The sequence below is a fragment of the Magnolia sinica genome, chromosome 4, assembly GCF_029962835.1.
Source record: "Magnolia sinica isolate HGM2019 chromosome 4, MsV1, whole genome shotgun sequence".
Classification (NCBI taxonomy): Eukaryota; Viridiplantae; Streptophyta; class Magnoliopsida; order Magnoliales; family Magnoliaceae; genus Magnolia; species Magnolia sinica.
The window spans coordinates 71939589-71960802 of record NC_080576.1 but is presented as its reverse complement, the minus strand read 5'-3'; the positions used below and the strand labels follow the sequence as shown (position 1 = coordinate 71960802).

The following is a 21214-nucleotide window of genomic DNA, read 5'->3' as shown; positions in this document are numbered from 1 at the left end:
CTTTGAAGGACAATGATCAAATGGCAAGGACTGGATAATATGTATGAATTTTGAAGAATGAGCCTTTTGTGCTAGGAAAATTATATGGATGGACCTGATTGATAGATCACCTTGCCACATATAGCAAAGAAAGGGCTTTTTACCATATCATGGTTTCCTCTCTTCAATATTAGGGTGTTCAATGGAGCGGGTTAGATCTGAGATCCGAATCGCTCTGAACCTGTATAATGTGGAGTTGGATCTTATAATAGGTCTAATTAATTAAATGAACCAGATTTGGGTTCACGATCTCAACTTCCACAGTAGTGAGTTCTGAGTGACTATTCGACTTCTTCTCTTCAGACTTCAATACTCCTGCGTGATTCAAATTGAAAATTTTCAAATTGCACCAATTTGTTGCTAAATTAAATATATTATCTTATAATTTTTTTAGATTTGCGATGTGGTGAATTCGAACCCAAATCCGACCTGAATTCGATCGCTATATAAATTTTTGGATTAAAAATAGATCTGACTATTTATAAGTGGATTGGAGATGGATATCACCTTTTGAATCCGAGTCGAATCCAAATCTAAACCCCAATCCGGCTACAGATTTTAGGATTTCGAGCTGGATCCAACTTGATCCGATCCAGATCCGACCCATTGAGAGCCCTATTCGATATCATCTCCCTTCTTAAAAGAGAAGTGGAATCCCGATTCCCTGGGTTATTCTCTACCAGAGAAAGTGTGCCCATACGAGTGCAAAATCACCATGCATCTGCTCAAGGTCTAAACCATGGCCCAATAAAAAAGTTGCTCTATTTTTCCCGTGAGTTGGATTCTAGACTCACAATGCATTTTTTATATAAGCATATTAATTGATCTAAATTTAAAATTAACAACTTCCAAACCATTGAAGCAATGATGCTTTTACAGACAAGGTGAAAAAAGGGAGTGCATGGCTAGTAACTGATGTGATGGCTAAGATCAGTTACATGTGATTTTGGACCATGGCCCATCATGAGGCAGCTCATTCGTTCAAAGGTGCTGATCATGCTAAGTGCTCCATATATGGTGGAGATGCAAGAGATGGGTAGACTCGCATCATCGGAGGTCCCCAGGTTGGAATGGATCCGCAGTTGGACTGAAGCACCAATTAAACCTATTTGAAACCCACTCCAGTACTTTAAACATTGCAATAGAGTTGTTTTTGTACATTTCTTCTTCTTCTTCTTCTTCTGTTTTTGAAAGGTAACAATACCAGGGATTGAACGGAAGGTAACACTACCAGGGATTGAATGCTGGATCACTCATACACTACACTGTCTCTACCAGCTCATCTACCAAGCAGGAGACTGAAAAACAACCCAATAACCTTTCGTTTTCTGAAGTAGTACTTCAAGAAGCCTTGAGTTGGAGCATGTAAAGTGGCCCAAATTACCTTGGGACTGAATGCACCCTACCACCCACAAAAAGAGGTCATGGTCAGATCAGGGTTTTTGATTGATTGGTTACTTGGGTTCCTGAAACATGTGGCCAAGCCAAAAGCTTATAGATGGACTCAGTTGTCCGGCAGTTGGTTTGGTTCCAGATACATTAATGTTTTGCAATATGAAAGCAGACACAACAACTCAATTGCTGAGGACTGTTGTTAGGCAACTAACATATTGAGAAAATAAACAAAATCAACTGCATCACGTGGACTTCTCTCAATGCTCATAACAAACAATTTACCAGCCAGCCAACTGCACCTACTACAAAGTTTTGATAGGTCTCAGTGCCACAGTATGGTGTGGTGGCAGGTTTCCACCCTTGGATTGCATCCTTAGAATGATCTGAACAGTTCATGTTCTTGTTACTACCATATAGAATCTATGGTCTTATAACCATGCCTCATTGCTTATCCTGACCTTTGAATCCTGGATTTGAATATGAGCCATTAACTATTCACCTGTTCAACAAATGCTTGTCATGATGGCCTGAGTAGCACATTCAGATCATCGGGGGTGAAAACCTGTCACCGTACCACAGTTGCTCTGTACCCTATTAAAGTCCCCTTCTACAATCCCCATTTCAAAGAGATAAAAAAAAAAAAAAAAGGTGGTTACCAAGTTATCTCTAGCACAACACTGAAGATTTCCAATGACAAGCAGGTACGAAATTTTTTTCCAAGGGTTTTTACCATCCTGTGAAAAGACCCTCGTGTGAAAGGATTGTGGTCAAAATCTGTTTTAACAGCTCCCCTGTACAAAACAATAGTTTCAAAGAGACTAAAAGATCATCATCATAAAACAAACACCAAAGAAGCTGCTTTCATCTGTTATATTAGCAGAATTTCAGAAGATTGTATTGCCTTTCAGAAATGCCCATCTTTTGCTGCAAATAAACAACTTTCCACAGAAGTTCAAATTCGGCAGGATCAAAATTTGTGTTGCGACTTGCGACAAGCCCCAAAAGGCCTGTATGGTTCTTTACTCAGTTGAGATCCTTCAATCTCCCATGAAATGGCATATAGACATTGGTCCATAAAAAATATAAAAAAATGAGGCCGCCCTACAATTTTACATTCACGCTAATCAGAAGGTTTCCCTCCCTTGGAAGAATTCCAGAGAAAAGACCAGCTGTGTCAGTTGCATTGCGTGCATAAGCTACTCCTAGAAAGAAAGAAGAAACTCTGGTGCCATTTCTGCCAGCAAAAGATTAAAGAGGCTAGTTCAAGGTATTCAATAATGGTAACAGCTAACAGTTGGACCGTTGCATTAGCACCCCGTAATGGTTGAATTTAATTTTTAAGAAAAAATGTGAAAACAAAATACTAAGAAAATAGAGAGGATCCCAAATATGTACTATTTTCTAGTTTTGAACATGTTCATGATGGTGTAATGGGCCATTCTTTGGTAAGAATGCTATCTAGGGCTGCCTGATGATATTATTCACTTGAGAGGTTTAAACTGACTTCAAAATTCTTATATTTAATATTCTAAATATATAATATCAATGACACGATACAAATTTAAGGAATTTTTTTTTTTTTAATTCGAACGAATAGTGTTGGGCTAATTTGGATACATTTGAATGCCCCCAAATGGCCTGAAGTTCACACAATTTGCACAACTCATCCCATTAATGCACATCCCTAACCATTTGACACCAATTCCCTCAAGAAACTTGAGGAAAAATTAATTTCGAATTAATAGTTACATGAGATTTTTTACTATTCGAATAGGCCCAAAACAAGTAAAAAAATTCATGCATCCATGGTAGTCATCCTACTAATGCATATACTTAAGCATTTGACATAATTTCCCTCAAGAAATTTCAGGATTTGTTTTTTTAAATGTCACTATTCATCCCACAACCAACCCGGAATTATTATCATTCAAAAAAGAAAAAAAGAAAAGAAAAAGAGAGAGATAAAAAACACTAATTTAGTACATGCGTGTGTAGATCTACATTACATGATGTATTTAAACAATCTACACTTCAGATATTTTACAAAAACTTTAAAATAATAATAATAAATAATAAATAAAAATTTGAAAATTGCTGGAAGGTATATAAAAACCAGCAAAAATACAAAAAAGAAAAAGAAAAATAATACAAAGATGGCTAAAAAAACACAAATCTAGCAAGATTTGATCGATTTGGTAATATACTGTTGAATCCATACATTTGTAACAAGAAAAAAAAAATGCCTATTTTTCAATTTTCCCCAAATTCAGCCCTGGATCATCAATTCTTTGAAAGTGACTTAAATCTTATACTTCAATCTTCAAAGAGTGCAGAAATCTAGTTGAAAATAGATTAAAAATAATCTAAAGAAACAAAAAAGTCAAAAAGAGAAGGAAAATTTTGGGCAAAAGTGAAAAACAACCCCCAAAACGTAACCGTTATGCATGGTCATAATGGACCATTACAAGCTTGTTACAGTCTGAATTTTTAACTTGGGCTCTTACAACCCCATATCATGTAAGGCCCATGCCATTACCGTTACGTAACAACCATTACAACCGTTACGTAACCGTTTTTGTATACCTTGGATTAGTGCACTCATCAGGTGGGTATAATCCGTTGGTGGTGATTTCCTTTCTAACCTCCTATTTTCCTCATGGCCCACCTGATGAGAGTGGACTGACCTGATTTTTTTTTGGCCAGGGCATGTTCCCAATCAGCCCACATTTCATATCGCAAGTTTACCTGGATCATGGGTCACTCTGGCAGGTGGTATTGGAACCGGTACATGGTGCACTACTTCCTCCAATATGTAGTACACAAAGGGTACGATCGTATGGGTAGCTCCAGTACATATTGTCAAATATATGCAAATGCAATATAGTTATATACACAAATTGATATTGATTATATTCATGGTAGCCTTGTCCAACAATTTGAATACAAATTGATATTGTTATTTTTATATAAAATGATGAATGCTATTATTATATATCCTACATGCATAGTATCCTATTCAATGTTGTCAAAAGCGATCCCATAATTGCATAATGCCATCCATATGGCATATGCAACCATCCGATCGCATATCGCATAAAGCAATCACATAACGGCATATGTGATCGCATACCCTCCAATGGTCAGAAATCTGACTGTTGGAGGTTTTTTATTTTTTATTTGAAGTTTTGCCTATAAAAAGGCACTTCCCCCCTCCATTTGTGACATATACATCCTAAAACACTCTCTTGCTCTCTCATACATCATTCTAAAGCTCTCATTCTCTCTCTTAGTCTTAATCTCTTTCATACTATTCACTCTATCAAGAAGCAAGAATCAAATTCAATATCTAGTCAAGAAAAGAAGCAAGAAGAAGAATCAAGGATTCAATCACTATACTATTTTCTATATCTCTCTCCTCTTCTATGAGTCTATTCTCTTACTATTCTAATTTTTAATCTCTTTTTCTAAGTTTCTAACTTTTTTTTTCTAATCTCTATTCTAAGTTTCTATTTTCTAACTTGTGTTTGTGTAATCTATTCTTGATTTCTTCTTAGAATTCTCATTTATCAAGATTCAAGAGTCAAGAGTCAAGAGTAAGACTCAACTCAAGAAACTCTCAAGACTCAAGTTTCAACTCTCAAGTGGCAATCAGACACCCAGTCCCAACAAACCGAACAAAGTCTTCTATTTTGACTCATACTTTCATTGTAATCTGTAGACTTGTAATTTCTACTTTGTAATTTGTAGTTTGTAGATTCTAGATTCTAGACTTCTAGTTCTAGTTTATTTCAACTTTCAAGTTTGAAGTTTATAGTTTTTATTTCTATTTTAATTATTTCTAGTTTCTTGTAATCTTGTTTATTTCTAGTTTGTAGTTTCTAGGATTCAAGAAAGAGTCAAGAAGTGTGATCATTTACAACTTTCAAGAATCTAGAATCAAGACTTTCAAATTCACTTTGAAGAATCAATTCAAGACACACACACACACACACACACACACACACACACACACACACACACTCTTGCTTATTATACTTATTTAGTAGTGCGTACTACTTACTACTTATCTAGTTTAGTACTTACTGCTTAGACTAATAGACTCAAAATTCTAAAACACACACAGTCTCATACACATACTATGGCCAATTACCCTACCCTACTAGGGTACTACATAGTGTCATCATGTCTTCTTCCCAATCTTCTACTTTGAAGCCAAAGTCAAAGGACCCAGGTTGGAAGTACGGGCACTATCAAAGTGCCCATGAAAAGTCCCAAGTAGTGTGTGACCTATGTGGATTTGCAAGTTCCGGTGGTATTGGCAGGCATAAACAACACCTTATACACACATCGGGAGCAAATGCAAGAGCATGTCCCAATGTTACTCCAGAGATCCATAGGGAAATCATGGAGTACATGGATAAGCATGCTCGGAAAAGACATTACACAGCGGCTATGCAAGAGGAATTTATGGAGAGAAGCTTATGAGGATATTAATGTAGTAGATTTGGATGAATCTACACCACCCTACATTCACAAGGCGATGTAGACCAGCCACCAAAAGAGCTCATGGGCATGGGCCTATGGATAGGTGAGTTATACTACATCCGGAATATGTGGTTGATCAAAGGGATAAGGGACCCACCCAAACCACTTTGGATAACCGGTATAAGAAAAATGATTTAAAAAAAAAAAAAATCATGATTCAGTACATTGCGAAGTGGTTATACCAAGATGGTGTAGCTTTTAACACCATGAAAATGAAGAGTTTTAAAGTTATAGTTGAAACTATAGGTCAATTTGGACCTTGCTTAAAACCCCTTTCCGATCATGAAGTGAGGGAGAGTTGCCTAAAAAATGTGGTGGAGTTTACTAGAAACTTTATCTCTGAATATTAAAAAAAACTTGGAAAATATATGGTTGTTCGTTAATGGCAGATGGATGAACTGATACATCCAGTCGGACATTGATAAACTTTCTTATAAATTGTCCAACTAGAATAATATTTTTTAAGTCCATGGATGCATTGACCCATTCTCATCTGATCAATTATTTATTTAAATTGTTAGATAGTGTAGTTGAAGAGGTAGGCGAGGAATATGTTGTCCCAGTTATCACGGATAACACAGGTAATCATGCAGCTGCCGGTCGCCAACTTATGGAGAAGAGGCGATGTTTATTTTGAACACCATGCGCGACACATTGTGTCGATTTAATATTAGAAGATATAGGTATGTTTTATCTTAAAGTAATTGCTAGGGCTAGGAGAATTACTGTTTTTATGTACAAGCATGCCCTTCTTCTCAATCACATGAGAAACCAACTTGGATGCAAATTGCTTCGTCTAGCAGTCACCTGATTCACAATAGCTTTCTTAACACTATAAAGATTACATTCAAAGAAAGTTGAACTTGGGTCCTTTGCATTGTCAGCCAATTAGAATAATGGACCATGGTCAAAGAAGACCGAAGGAAAGTAAGTCCAACAAACCATTCTTTCTGCTCGATTTTGGGCTTAAGTAGTAAAGGCCTTAAAATCATCTGAACCCTTAGTGTGCTGTGATTGGTGGATGATGATGAAAAGCCACCCATGTGTTATATCTATGATGCGATGGAGAGGGCTAAAAACAAAGTAATGGAACACTTCAACTATAAAGAATATGATTATCAACCCATCCTAAATATTATAAATGCTAGATGGGATAGCCAAATGTCATCGCCTTTATATTTAGCTACCTACATCCTTAATCCGGCCGTATTCTTTGCATCCGTCGATAGGACTGCGGCAGCCGTGTTTCATATGGTCGGATTTCTAGACACTTTAGAAAGAATGGTCCCAGACAAAGAAGAATAGGATAAAATTTCTCGGGAGCTGGACTTCTACCTGAAGTGTAGGGATTTGATCAAGAGAGATTGTTATTAGGCATAGAAGTATGAAATTTCCAAGCATGCAATTCTATGAAGTTCTACGACTTACAATGTACGAAGTCTAAGTGAGAAAGTGTCTAACTTAAACTTATTTGCATAGTTGAGTGGTGGTCTGTGTATGGAGTTGACCGGACTAGGAGGGATCCAGCACTACGGAAGCTGGCCATGAGAAATCTTGGCCTTATGTGTTCTTCGAGCGGTTACGAGTGCAATTGGAGTACATTCGAGTCGGTAAGTTTTACAAATTACAACTTAAAGTTCTATAATTTACTTTTTGTTTCAAATTTCATTGCTAAATTGTTAATAACATATTCTAAATGTTAATGGCATGCAAATTCACCAAAAAAAAAAAAAAGAAAAAAAAAAGAAAGAAAGAAAGAAAGAAATCACCTCAAACAAAATAAACTTAATGACTTGGTCTTCGTCCGGTATAACCAGAAGCTGCAAGAAAGATTCCAGGCTAGGCAAGAAAAGCCTAGATTCTATGATCCTATCAGCCTACATGATTTGGAGGCAAATAGTGAGTGGCTTGTGGAGACATGATCTAGTCTTTGCAGACGAGTCCCTTACATGGGCCCAAATCGAAGATGCCACTTATGGATCGGCACCTGGCAAAGGTTCTCAATCTCAACGGCGGAGAAGAGGAGCTAGAGGGGCGAGTAATGGCATGAGGCCTGCGGTTGCACGTAAAAGTCAAGGAGAAGACGACGATGATATTGAGATTGAAAAAGTACAAGAAGAAGATGCTCGACCATTAGATATGAATGAGCAACTACTACGGACAGATGATGAAGAAACAAAAGAAGATTAGTATACATTGATGAAGGAAATGACTTTGACAATGAGGATGACGAAGGTGATGGTGATGATGTGCCACAATGGGAGAGGGGACAATGTATATAGTATTATAATTAGTAAATTAGTAGTTTGTACTTTGTAGATTTTGTTTATCAATAAAAGTGTTAAGTTTTTACTTTTTATTAATAAGTTGTTGTTAATTTTTAGTTATTAATAGCTTAAATAGTATAGGTAATAGCTTTAAAAATTGATGGAAGTAGTGAAGTCTTTGTGGGAAAAAAAAAAGATTTTTCACAAAATTTCCTTCTTTTTTTTTTTTTTGATTTGTTTTCTTTTTTATGATATAAAAAATAATAATAATAATAATGTTGTGCGATCATATAAGCGATCACACAATGGTGGTTGCATACAACCGCTTAGGCGATTTGACAACATTGATCCTATTATATGCTAGGATTGCATAAATCAAAGTAACGAAACTCCACATTATAGATACTGGGGCATGATAGTATGGCATGTGGATGGAGTAACGGAGAGAGAAAACGAGACAGAGAGAGCGGGAAGGTGCATCTACAAGCAAAAAGAGAGAGAGAAGGATGCCCAAAATGTTTTCAACAGTGGGGAACACAACTCCACTTTTTCCAATGTTGTGGCCCAATATAGTTTTCGATCTACCTCGTTTTTGGGCTCATGTCCTAACATGAGCGGTGTAATAGATGTACAGAATGGATTTCACAAAGTCATCATGGTGAACCCCACAGAAGGTTTGTTACACGGGCTCTTAAAATGACGTCGTCTAGTGCAAGCTAGACACAAAGGGGGAATGTGGGACTGGACCACTCATATGAATGGAATGAAATGACAAAATTGCCCTCGGTTGAAGGCCTGCACATCCATGTCCTTTTAGAATATGCCCCACTCCGACCAATTGCAATGGTAAATTTGGCAAAACGCTCCTCGCATTATGCAATGTCAAGATAAATTTACATTATAACTTAAACAATAGTATGAGTAGAGAACAGTAATTTTAGGTTGATAAAAAATTGATCCAGATCACAAAGAACCAGTAAGATAGAATGGAAATGGTAGGGAACTTGAACTCTAGGTTACACTTGGCACATGTTCAATGTTCCACCTCTCTAATCTCTCCGTGTGGAAATCACCATAATTCCTCCAGAAAGAATGGAAGACGAGAAAGTATAAAGACCATGCACCAGCCAGTTCCAATCTCTGGGTGAATGCTGCTTGAAATATTAAGAGACTCATCGACTATGGAAGAAGATAAATGAGGTATTATAGAATGCTCGGTGCAGAGCAGTTTCAGGGCAGCCACATTTGGCAGTGATCCACATCATTCATCTGGTTGGCTGCATCGCATTGCCATGGTCGGTCAGCAGACCAAAAATGGCCCTGTTAAATAATCCCCATCGATAAATTGGTAGGATTTCTTCATGTTGGCTATTTGTAACTTCTACCCATTCATTTACAGGCCAACAATTGAGGGTAAGGATGGTGTAATGGGGGTGTTTTCTTTTCAGCAGTGCCCATCAAATGACTGGTCCAGATCACTGAAAGGCAGGTCTGGCTCCCAATTTATCTGTGGGCTAAAATGTGTTGCTTTAGGCTGAGCACAAATATTTCCTAAGGACCTGTTTGGATTGGTGGAATCAAAAGGTCAATTTGTAGAGGAAAATGTCGTGAATAAAGGAATCCTAGAGGTTGCTTGTTTTAATTTCCATGATTTCCAAGAACAAGTGGAACGGTAATATTAAGTTTTGTACCAACGAATATTAAGTTTCCAAGAACAAGTGAAACGGAAAATTTCGTGAATAAAGGAATCCTAGAGGTTGTTCTCTTCTCCTCTTTTCTTTTGTACCAACGAATATTAAGTTTCCTTTGATGCACCACAATGACGAAGACAACAACGACGAATAGAAATAGCATCGATGAATGACCATGACGACAAACGGAGTTACATCAGGGCGAAATGTGGAACATCAAAGTAAAGGAGATGGTATGGGCATCACCTCGGATCATGAAATAGAGCACAAAAAAGCAAGCAGCCACCAGGATGATTTCCCTTCTGAACCCCAGAAGGAAATCACGGGAAAGCACGACAATGGGCCCTAATCGGACAAAATCGGAAAATGGCAACTGGTCCGAAACAGACAAAGGATGGGCAAACCCAAGCAACATGACGGAGGAAGAAACGCAGGAAGAAACACATATTCAGGACTCCCTACCCTTTTCGTAAAGGGCTTTTCGGAAGGTTGGGCTCCCATCAACTTCGCCAGAGTGTTGGCCGTGCTGGAGCGGTGATGGACGTGGTGAGACCAAGGGACAGAAATAGTGGTGATTTCAGGGACTTTTGTGTTAATAAGGATGAGTTCCGAAGAGGAACTTACAAGGGCCGTATGAATGCTTCATGGCGAAAGCTTCGGAGGAGTTAAACTGTTGGTCCAGCAAGCAAGATTCGGGCCGGAACACAGATCAAAAAAAGCCTCTTATTTTTCAGTTCCAATCCCATCCAAGAAAACCCCTACGAGACATTCGTACCAAATGAAAGATCTATCGTTCAAAGAGGCTCTACTCCATCCGATGGAGGCAGATCTGGACATTCAATCATCTAACATCAACATCGACAATCCCCAAAAGAAGGTGAATGGTGAGACTCCAGTATCTGACCACCCACGTCCGAAGCAGGTGATTAGTATATCGCTTTCGGCCCTGGAAGAATCCAAAATGAACCTTAAAAATACAGTGGTGATAATGACTAGAGAAGACGCTTCGATTTCTCAAATAAAAAACTGGATTTAGAAAACAACCAGCATTCGTCCAGAGCTGTACTCCATCCATCCGATAGGTTACAGAGAAGTCTGGCTTACTGATGGGGACATCGCGCGCGCACGCGCACTCACGCCGCCCCCCCCTACGCACGTACGTACGTAGGAGGACCCCACCATCGATCTGGCTCGATGACGATGTCCAGGGAGGGCTTCCTAGCTAGAAGTCAAGTTTTGGTTCAGAAAAGTGGCCCGATAGTCAAGAAAAGCCCACCATGGGATCTCATGATCGTGGCCCACTCGTCGGATTGGTTTTATATTTTAGGTTTTGCTTATTGTTATTATTTAGAATATCGTGAACACTTTAGATTTTCTTATTTGGTTTTTATTTTAGTTTACTTCATCGCCAAGTAATAGGTGTCGCACATGGTGCGAGTTTTTGGGTATAGGGTTCTCCCTATAAATAGGCACCCTTTGTAGTTCTTTTCATTCATTGAAGTTAATAAAAAATTCCTGCTTTATTTTTCTACTCTCTTCGTGAGTTGTGGAAGAATTCAAAAGTAGGTAAGAAGCCCTCCCTTTTCGAAGGGCTAACTACCGTGGTGCGAAGCCACATCGATCCCAATTCACCCCCATCTTCCATCATCTTTTTTTTCCATCTTCCCCCACCATCCGTACTTCGAATTTGTCCTTTTGTTGCATCAGATTTCTTCATTGAAGCAGGTTTCCAGATTTCGACCCACAGGCGAGCTGAAACTTCGGCGGAACACCACGCACAAACCGTACATCGGATCGAGCTGAGATTTGGGGGTTTTGGAGTCCATCCCTGGCCGACCAGGGCCAAGGTGGCCTTTTTCTGAATAGTGGGCCCCACACACGTGCGGCCGGGATCACACGCACGTCCGTCTGGGCCATTGTTGCTGTCCACACGCGGGATCATCTTTTGGCTCAGGTTTTTATCCTCTTTTATCCTCTCATAGCCATTTTTTTCATGAATCATAACCCTATATTACATGATCCCTAATTGATTTGCCCATTTTTATCACCTTAGGGTTCCTTGAATTGAAATTAGGGAATCCCTTGGATTAGGGACTGATTTTTATGCATGACTAGTTGATTTTATTTTCCCTTTGACATCGTTTGGCTTATAATTTTATTAGTCCAGTCCTAGCCTGTGTTGGCTTGGACCCGCATAGATTCCCCTTTAATTGAATGTTTGGATTTTCATGTGGGATGTGGAATTTGTGTGATTGTTTCTGAATTGGTGTGATCTAAGCCTACAATCTTGCATATCATATTTAAATTCACGTCCTGCGTCACTTACGCTAAACCCAGAAGTTAACCAGGACCTCCTTATCTGCGCAGGCGTGTTGCATTCAGAGGGGCCGATCCTCAGGGTCTAGACCTGGGACAAAGTTTCCCTCTTTGGCATGGAAGAAATATGGATACTCATATGGTCAGTTCCATTGGAGTGTTGGAACGAAGAATTCTTCCTCAAGGCAGGAGGGGCCATTGGAAAATTCATAGAACTCGATTCCAAGACAATCCGAGGTGAGGAGATGGGGGTGATAAGAGCTAGAATTAGACGGAAGAAAGGTGAGTCAATCCCTTCACACATCCAAGTGGAGGTGGAAGAGAGGATCATCTCATTGCCTATCCAAAGGGGGATCAATCAAGACCTTGTTCCTCGTTGGGGAGATCTCTGGCGAACCAGGGAGACTGCTCAACGCCGGTCAGTAGAGCCGGCAGCCATGGAAACAAATGCCGGATCACAATTTCCATACTCTGTTGGAGCACATCCCCTTCGTTCTAATAGTCCTGCACCCATGGTTGGCCACAGCTATCGTGGGAACAGATCTTTCCCTACGCAATCAACACGTGGCCTCGAAAACGACCCATTGCAGCCTTTGAGCACCGTGCTAGCACACTCGCCACGCGGCTCCGATCCAACCCCTATCCAGTCCTCGAGTCTCGCTCCCTTTACCGCATGTGCATCGGAGATCTCTCCACGCGCTCCTTTCTCGACAGGCGCATCGAACAACCTTCACATCCAAGGGACAAGTGTTCTCTTTTTCTCGAGCCAACGGTTCGGAATCAGGGTGGGGAATGTTAGCAAGTTAAGGCCCCACAACTGTTCTCTTAGGCTCTCTCCAACCTACCCGACCCTCCCACTTTTAGATCTTAACCGTTCATCCCACCCGGAGCCATCCTCCGAACTGACTCACCGACGCAAAAAGCTCGACTCTTTCTCATCTTTGGAGAATGCAGACCAAATCGCTCGAGTTTTCAAATCCCCTCGGTCTATACTCTTCCCCCAGCATCATTTGGCTGCGGAATCTTCCTCCACCCTTCCTCTGATTTGGGAATCCAAAGACCCTCTAGAACTGGACTGCCGATCTTAGAACTCGAAGCATCAATCCAGCCTTGCCTCCTCCCACAATGTTCCTAGAAGTGTATCACTTGATAAAGATCTTTCCATTCTCTTCCAAGAGGAAAGCATGGAAGACTGCATCGACGCAGAGCCTCTCCAGATCCGGGTCGAAAACACTCCACGGCGTACGGACTTTTCTCTAAAGACGATCAAAAGTGCTAAATCTCAAAGGTCCAATCTCATCAATGTTATCCAAGGGAAGAAGTGGATCAGGGATGCCACCAGTCATGTTGGTAGATCCCTCGGTCTATCATTTGGGGATTGTCCAGAAGACTTCATCGTCCTCTTTCAATGTGTAGAGTCTCGCGGGAGAGCACTGCCAGCTTTAAGATCTCCAAGACTTCACACCTTCAAGTCGGTCCACAACAGAGAACTCCTTAGCCTCTCATCCTCTCCCGGCTTCTCTCTACGACTCACATCAGGATCAACAAGCGCAGTTAAAAGGGGCAATCCGGTTTCTCTATGAAGATCCTCTCTTGGAATGTAAGGGGAGTTAGCTCGAAGTAGAAAAGAAGACTGCTCAAAGCCACAAGCAATCGTTACAATCCGGATGTTATTTGTTTCCAGGAGACCAAAGTTCAGAACTTCACTCCCCTGCTTCTGCGATCCCTCTGGAAAGCTAGTGATGCTAGATGCGTTTCGCAAAATGCTACTGGCACTGCGGAAGGAATCCTAGTAGCTTGGAAAGCCTCGGTTTGGTCTCTGGTCGATAGTTGGCATGGTGAATACTCTTTATCGGTAATCCTAAAGAATCCCTCTTCAGATACCCACTTCCTTATTACTTCAGTGTATGGCCCTACTTTCGAAGCTAACAGGGATGATTTCTGGCGGGAGCTAGACGATACTAGAAGCAGATTCCTTGGTCCCTAGTATGTATGTGGGGATTTTAATATTACTAGATTTGCAGAAGAAAAATCACATGGCTCCAAAGTCTCCCCAGCAATGCGGAAGTTCTTCGTCTGGATAAACGACCATGAACTCTTGGACCTTCCCCTTCTTGCATCCAAGTTCACTTGGTCTAACGGCAAACTGAATCCGATGAGATCCAAATTAGACAGATTCCTCCTTTCTCTTGATTGGATTGAAATCTTCCCCTTTCATTTCCCAATCAGCCCTTCCAAAAACCACTTCTGACCATTGTCCAATACTCCTCTCTGTAGAAGATCAGAATTGGGGCCCTAAACCCTTCAGGTTTGAAATATCATGGCTTCAGATTTCAGGTTTCTCCCAGCTCATTAAAGATTGGTGGTTGGGCTTTGATGTTGATGGTTTCGTAGGCTACAGATTGAGCAGAAAATTGAAGCTTCTAAAAGATAAAATTAATCAATGGAGGGCTGAGGTGCTCAGCAAGAGGGCCAAGGAAATGGATTCATTACTCTCGGAATTACAGGATTTCGATGCCAAGGCAGAGGATGGTTCAATTTCCACAGATCAGCTATCCAACAGAATTCAGATTATCCAAAATATCTCCGCCAGAGTGCTGGAAGACAAAATCGCCTATAAACAATGTTCTTGAGCCAAATGGATCAGAGAAGGGGACAAAAATTCAAAGTTCTTCCACAGTATAGCAAACGCGCGTCTCAGAGTTAACATAATCAATAGTATCAAAGTAAACGAGAACTGAATTGAAGATAAAACGCAGATTGGAGAGGAGGCAGTTAGATTCTTCAACGACCTTCTGAAGTCAGAGGATTGGAGAAGGCCTGGTCTCGACTCCCTTTAGTTTCTTAGATTATCTTCTTCTGATGCCAACAGCCTGGAAATTCCCTTCTCACTGGAAGAAGTTAAGGTGGCAGTGGACGAGCTTGATGGTGATAGGGCTCCAGGCCCTAATGGGTTGCCAATTCTCTTCTTCCAAAGATTTTAGGATGTCATTCAAAGCAACGTCATGGACTTTTTCAGAGAATTTTTTGATAGAGGGCGCCTGTCTAGAGGTATCGGAGCTTCCTTCATCGCATTAATTCCTAAATCTCCGAGAGCAGAAGGCTTTAAGGATTTTCGTTCGATCAGTTTAATCAGTAGCCCTTACAAGATTCTCGTCAAAGTCATGGTTAATCATTTAAAACAGGTGATTGGGAATGTGATATCAAAGAATCAAAGCGCCTTCATTCCTGGCAGACAAATCATCGACTGTGCTCTTATTACCAACGAATGTCTTCATTCCAAATTCAAATCTGGATCAAAGGGGATTTTATGCAAGCTCGATATTGAGAAGGCTTATGATCACGTCAACTGGGGTTTCCTGCAGTATATGCTTGTCCGCATGGGTTTTGGTGAAAAATGGAGAGGCTGGATCAAGGAATGCGTTGGGTCAGCTTATTTCTCAGTCCTCCTGAATGGTTCTTCCAAAGGTTTCTTCAAAAGCTCCAGGGGGCTTCGCCAAGGGGATCCTCTATCGCCCTTTCTCTTCCTCACTATCGTGGAGGCCCTATCCAAAATGCTTGTTAAAGGGCAGACATAAGGTATTCTTAGCGGCTTCAGAATCAAAGGTATGATCAGTCCGATTTCCCACATCCAATTTGTAGATGACACGCTCCTGTTCAGTGAAGCTAATCAGGAATCGGTGGGCAACATGCGAACAATGATTAAATGTTTTGAGGCGGTGTCTGGTCTAAGAGTCAACATGGCAAAGTCTAAGATATTCGGGGCCAACAAGGAACAAAGTGAGGTCAATTTTTATGCTGAAATCCTTAACTGTGGCAGCGCTAATCTCCCCTCTTCCTTTGTGGGCCTCCCGTTGTGTTCTGGTAAGCTACCTAAAGCCCTTTGGGATAAGTTCATCAATAGGTTTGATCATCACCTAGAAAGATGGAAATGTAGATATCTTTCGTTTGGAGGTCATATCACATTTTATGTCATTATTCAGATGCCTTGCTCCGGTTTTGGCGATTTTGGAAAAATCTAGACGTGACTTCCTTTGGCACGAATTAGAGAACAAGAAGAAATTTCACTTGGTTGATTGGAAGGAGGTTTGCAAGCACACTAATGTTGGAGGAGCGGGGATCAAATCTCTCAATACTATGAATAGGGCTTTACTAGGAAAAATGGGTCTGGAGACTTGGAACCGAAAAGGGATCCCTATGGAACAGCTTAATTAAAAGCAAGTACGGTTGCTCCGCAGGCGGATGGTGGACCAAAGATTCCTCTATACAAGTCATCAACTCTATGGAGGGGAATTCTATCTATGAAAAAAGACATCTCCAAAAACATCAGTTTTGTCGTGGGTAATGGTGAGAATGTGCGATTCTGGGAGGACAGATGGGTGGGAGACCTTCCACTCAAATTGGAATTTCCACACATATACTGCATTGCCCCCAACCAAGCCATTTCGATAGCTAACTGTATCTCCTCTTCTGATGGGAATCTGGTTTGGAATGTGGAATGCAAAAGAAACTTACAGGACTGGGAGATTGCTGAATATGTGGCCCTCCTCCAGCGCATCTCAAACTGCAACCTGGATCTCTTATCCGAAGATAATCTTTGTTGGAGGGCAGACAAATCAGGTATTTTCTCTGTCAAATCTTTCTACAAGCTTTTGGATTCCCTGTGGTTGAATCCATGACCAATCATATCTAGCAGTACCCTGCCCCTCCAAAGATAATCTTTTTCGGTTCGTTGGTTGGTAAGAACAGAGTGCTCACTATCGACAATCTAAGGAAGAAAGGTATGATTCTTCCCAATGTTTGCCTATGCTGCGTGGCCAACGAAAAGACAACCAACCACTTGTCCGTTCACTGCCCTTATATCAATTAGATTTGGCCCCACATTCTTTCCTCTTTTGGCACCTCTTGGTGTTTTCCTAATTCCACCCGGTCGCTTCTTAAGGCCTGGCACAGTACGAGGCTGGGTCACCAGCAAACCGCAATCTGGAGATTGGCCATCTTGGCAGTTTGGTGGACTGTGTAGGAAGAGAGGAATGGAAGATGCTTCAGAAATGAATCTAATTTGGTGGAGTCCCGTGTGCGCAAATCTATACAGCTAATTGTAGAATGGGCCGCTACTGTCGATAAGCTAAAGGACTATAATCTTTTCCCCCTAGGAGCGTAATTGATCCGCTTTCTCAACGGATCCGCTTTGTTTTGCTTTGTTCCCCTCTTTTGTTTTAATACAAATTTCGTATCTCTTCAAAAACAAAAAAAACAAAAAAAAAAACAAAAAAACAAAAAAAAAAAAAAAAAAAAGTGGAACGGTAATGCAGGGGCATTTTCATAATGGGCTCAAGTGGGGTGGTCTGTGGAATGCAAGGGCACACTCGGCGAGTGACTCGTGTGAAGCAGAACCCATGTGAAGTGGTGCCCACGAGAGGGGTTCGGCCGAGGTCCTAACCCATGGGATGTGGAGCCTGGGCTTTGAGATAAAGGGGTTAATTCCACAGAAAGCATCACAACTATGGAAAAACACTAAAGCATCACAACTATGGAAAAACACTTTCTTTTCCACAAGTACTTTCAGGACCAATCTAAACAGGGACTAGGACAACACAACCAAGGCAATTAAGAGTGATGCTCTAAAATACCAATTGAAAGAGAAACAACCCAACTCAACAGAATTCACACCTGAAATCTCATCGCCACTACATTCAATTGACAAAGAAAAGTAGTAGAAGAAAAAGGCAGAATCAAAGATAATCTAAACAATAAACAAAGAAAAAAAGAAAAGAAAACTTACATTGCTGCCACTGCAACTGTTGTGGCGGCAGCAAAGAATAATATCTAACTGCTTCCGCCGCCCTGCTCTTCCAACTTGCTCACATACGCTTTCAGTGTGAGCACAAGATCCCTGGCCGGCGCCTGCAGCGTGCTGACCAACGACACAGCAGGGTTCTGCAATGCCCCGAGGAGCTTAGCATAGACCTCCGCCCGCGTCGGCATTGTCTCCAGGGCTTTGAAATCAGCAGGGGCGTAGAACTTGCCATCAAAGACAGCACCAGTAAAGTCATTTTCTTCGAGGCGCTTCTCCCGCTGGAAATCACGGTAGGGCTTGATGGCACCGGGAATCTCCTCGGTGTGGACGAAGAGCCAGGCATTCATCCCTTTCATGCAGGGTTTGAGGGCTTCCCATGGAGTTCCCTCGATAGCCTTTCCAACGAGCGTGTTCTTAGCAACAACGAGCCTTACGGTGTCAGGCAGTGTGCTTCGCAGATCCTGGAATTGCTTGACGGTCAGGCCTTTGTAATTGATGGCCGCGATGAGGAAACAATTCTCGAGCTGGCTCTTCACGGTTTCCACCGTTTCTTCTTTTTTGGTGCGGCTGATTGCAGCGCGAGGGATTGATGTTCTTCTTCTTCTGTTGGGGAATTTTAGGAGAGAGGGCGCACCGACTCTTGGTAGGTGTGTGGGCGCACCGAGGGTTTGGGAGGAGAGAGGAAGAGTCTGTCTTGGAGAGGGGAATGCGCACAGAGACGCTTCCATGGCTGGATTCGGAAATGGGAAAGATGGGGAGGGTGGTGCGACTGATGCCTGCGATCCATTACAACTGCCTTATCTTTGTTTTATCTTCTTTAGCAAATGGGCCACGGTGAGAAATGTGAAATGATAATGGATTTAGATTTTATACCGTCCATCATGTGGGACGTGAACTCATCTGCCAATACGAACTAGATCTCGATGGATTATACATGGCCCATGTGATAAGTGTCCGTGGGTTGTATATGAGAGCCATTTATCAGACACCCATGTGTTTCAAACTTTCAATAGTTAAAAAACGAGGGGACTGAATTTCGAGCCGGGTTGGGTTAACTCGGAGGAACTCACTCGATTGAGTTTTTATGTTAATGAATGAGGTCTTAATTCCAACCCGTTGGACAACGGGTAACCGTCCACCTAGTGGACGCGGATTGCGTGCTACCCCGCCCATCTCTAGCCACGAATAGAGGTGGGCACTGAGTCGAGTCGGACCGGATTGGGTCCAACTCGACTCGATCTGAATTTTCAAGTAACTGACCTGAACTCAATCCGATCCTGAACTGAGTCCGGGTCAGCTGACTCGATCCGATCTGATGCACGGTTGGCCTGACCCGAACCGAGTCCGACTTGGTCAGGGAAACCGAGTCGAATCGGGTTGGGTACAATTTGGATCAGGTTGGGTTTGTGAGTCAAATTATGAGGTATGTGTTATATCCAAACCGTCCATCCATTTAGAGAGCTCTTCTTAAGGCTTAATCCCAAAAATTAGACAGATCCAAAGATAAGTTGGACCACAATGCAAAAAACAGTGGGGGATTGAATGTTTACCATTGAAACCCTTTTGGAGATCATAGAAATTTCGGATCAATATGAAATTTGTTTTTCCTCTTCATCCATGTATTTTTAACCTTATTAACATATTAGATGGAAAGTAAACGTTATGATGGGCCCTACAATTTTTTAACGTTGAAAATCATTATCCTCATTACTATTTTTGGTGTGGTCCATTTGAGCTTTTAATATGATTCATTTTTTTTCTAATGCTCTAAAATGATCTCGAAAAATGGATAAACGGTATGGATATAATAAATACATCATTGTCGGCCCCATATAACTTTGATCTCATTTGAGTCGTTCGTACAACTTGGAGCACGAGGCGCATCCGCGCTCGTCTTCGCACAAAACGTATCTACACCAGCCCAGTTGTATAGCTAGTATCGTGTATCACACACAATCAGATTGCATACTGAGTAGTCACAAGTCAGATTCGAGGGGGTGTGGTTTTCCTGCGAAAGACTTTTGCAATAAGTTCCTGTGCAAGGATACAAGGTGGGGCCCACCTAGATGTTTGTGTGTAATCCACCCCGTCCATCTGTTTTGATACATGTTTTTAGGACGTGTGACCAAGAACGAGGTGTATCCAACACTCAAGTGGGAAACACTAGAGGAAAAAGTGGGCATTCAGTGAGCAACGTTGAAGCATTATTATGGTCATAAAAGTTCTATATCACGCTATATATTTGGAGTTTTCACTTTATCCCATTTGGAATGACCTTATAAATGGTTTGGATAGCATATAAACATCAAGGTGGAACCCAAGAAGATCTCAACGGTCGAATTTCTTTCCCCAATTTTCTCTTTCGCCTGACCCACTTTAGTTTTGTATCCACCTCGGGTTTGGTTTCACATCCGAAAATGAGCTCGCAAAACGGATGGACGAAATGAATTTCTCACACACATTGCAGTGGGCCCCACCCAGCATCCTTGCGCGAACTTCATGCGAAAGGCTTTCGCATGGAACCCACGTCCTGCTCGAGTGCCAGTTGAGATGACTGAGGAGACAGATCAGCTACTCCTCCTGCCACCAGCCAATGGTTGGTGATCGGTGCTGTGGACCCCACCATGATGTATTTATTTCATCCATGTCGTCCATCTATTTTTTGTTAGATCAGTTTATTCCGTTAAAAAAATGAGGTATATCCCAATCTCAAGTGGACAACATTGCAAGAAACAGTGTTGAATGAATGTTGTGGAGATCGGGTCAAATTGGATTGGATCGGATCCATTTGGATCGGATCAGTCTAGATTGACCACTGATCCGAACTTGATCTGATGTAAGATCTGATCTGAGTGGTCCTACTCAATCTGCACTGATCCAGGCCTTCGGTTCGGTTTAGATTGGGTCGGATCCGCCGGATCAGGTTGGATTCTGCCCAGCTCTAGCCACGAATGGGCAGTTCTGTGGGCAGGCCCACCTTGATGTATCAGTTTATCCCCACCGTTCATCCCTTCTCTTAGATCATTTTAAGGCATGATTAAAAAAATGTGGCAGATCCAACGCTCAAGTGGACTACACCAAAGATTACCCTTGCATTTAATGTTTTGTGAATTTAAAGCAACCAAGCTTATTATTTGGTGTGGTCCACTTGGGCATTGGAT

At 41.4% G+C, this 21214-nt stretch overlaps 1 protein-coding gene across 4 annotated transcripts; it reads right to left on the bottom strand.

Annotated features, from left to right (window-relative positions):
* Positions 1–1145: 1145 nt before the first annotated feature.
* Positions 1146–18850, bottom strand: LOC131243206 (large ribosomal subunit protein uL10c). 4 transcript variants are annotated; one of them, XM_058242377.1, is made up of 2 exons: positions 18039–18850; positions 1146–1505 (listed from the first exon to the last, which is right to left on the bottom strand). In XM_058242377.1, the coding sequence occupies exon 1, from the start codon at positions 18779–18781 to the stop codon at positions 18083–18085; it is 699 nt and encodes a 232-aa protein (XP_058098360.1). In that variant the 5' UTR covers positions 18782–18850; the 3' UTR covers positions 1146–1505; positions 18039–18082. The 4 variants fall into 4 exon arrangements, with proteins under 4 accessions (XP_058098360.1, XP_058098359.1, XP_058098358.1 ...); XM_058242376.1 differs by having other exon boundaries at positions 1146–1441; XM_058242375.1 differs by lacking the exon at positions 1146–1505 and adding an exon at positions 2121–2225 and having other exon boundaries at positions 18039–18849.
* Positions 18851–21214: the final 2364 nt, after the last annotated feature.

Excerpts from the sequence above, each read along its gene's own strand:
- LOC131243206 (XM_058242377.1), bottom strand. The coding sequence starts at position 18,781 with ATGGAAGCGTCTCTGTGCGCATTCCCCTCTCCAAGACAGACTCTTCCT.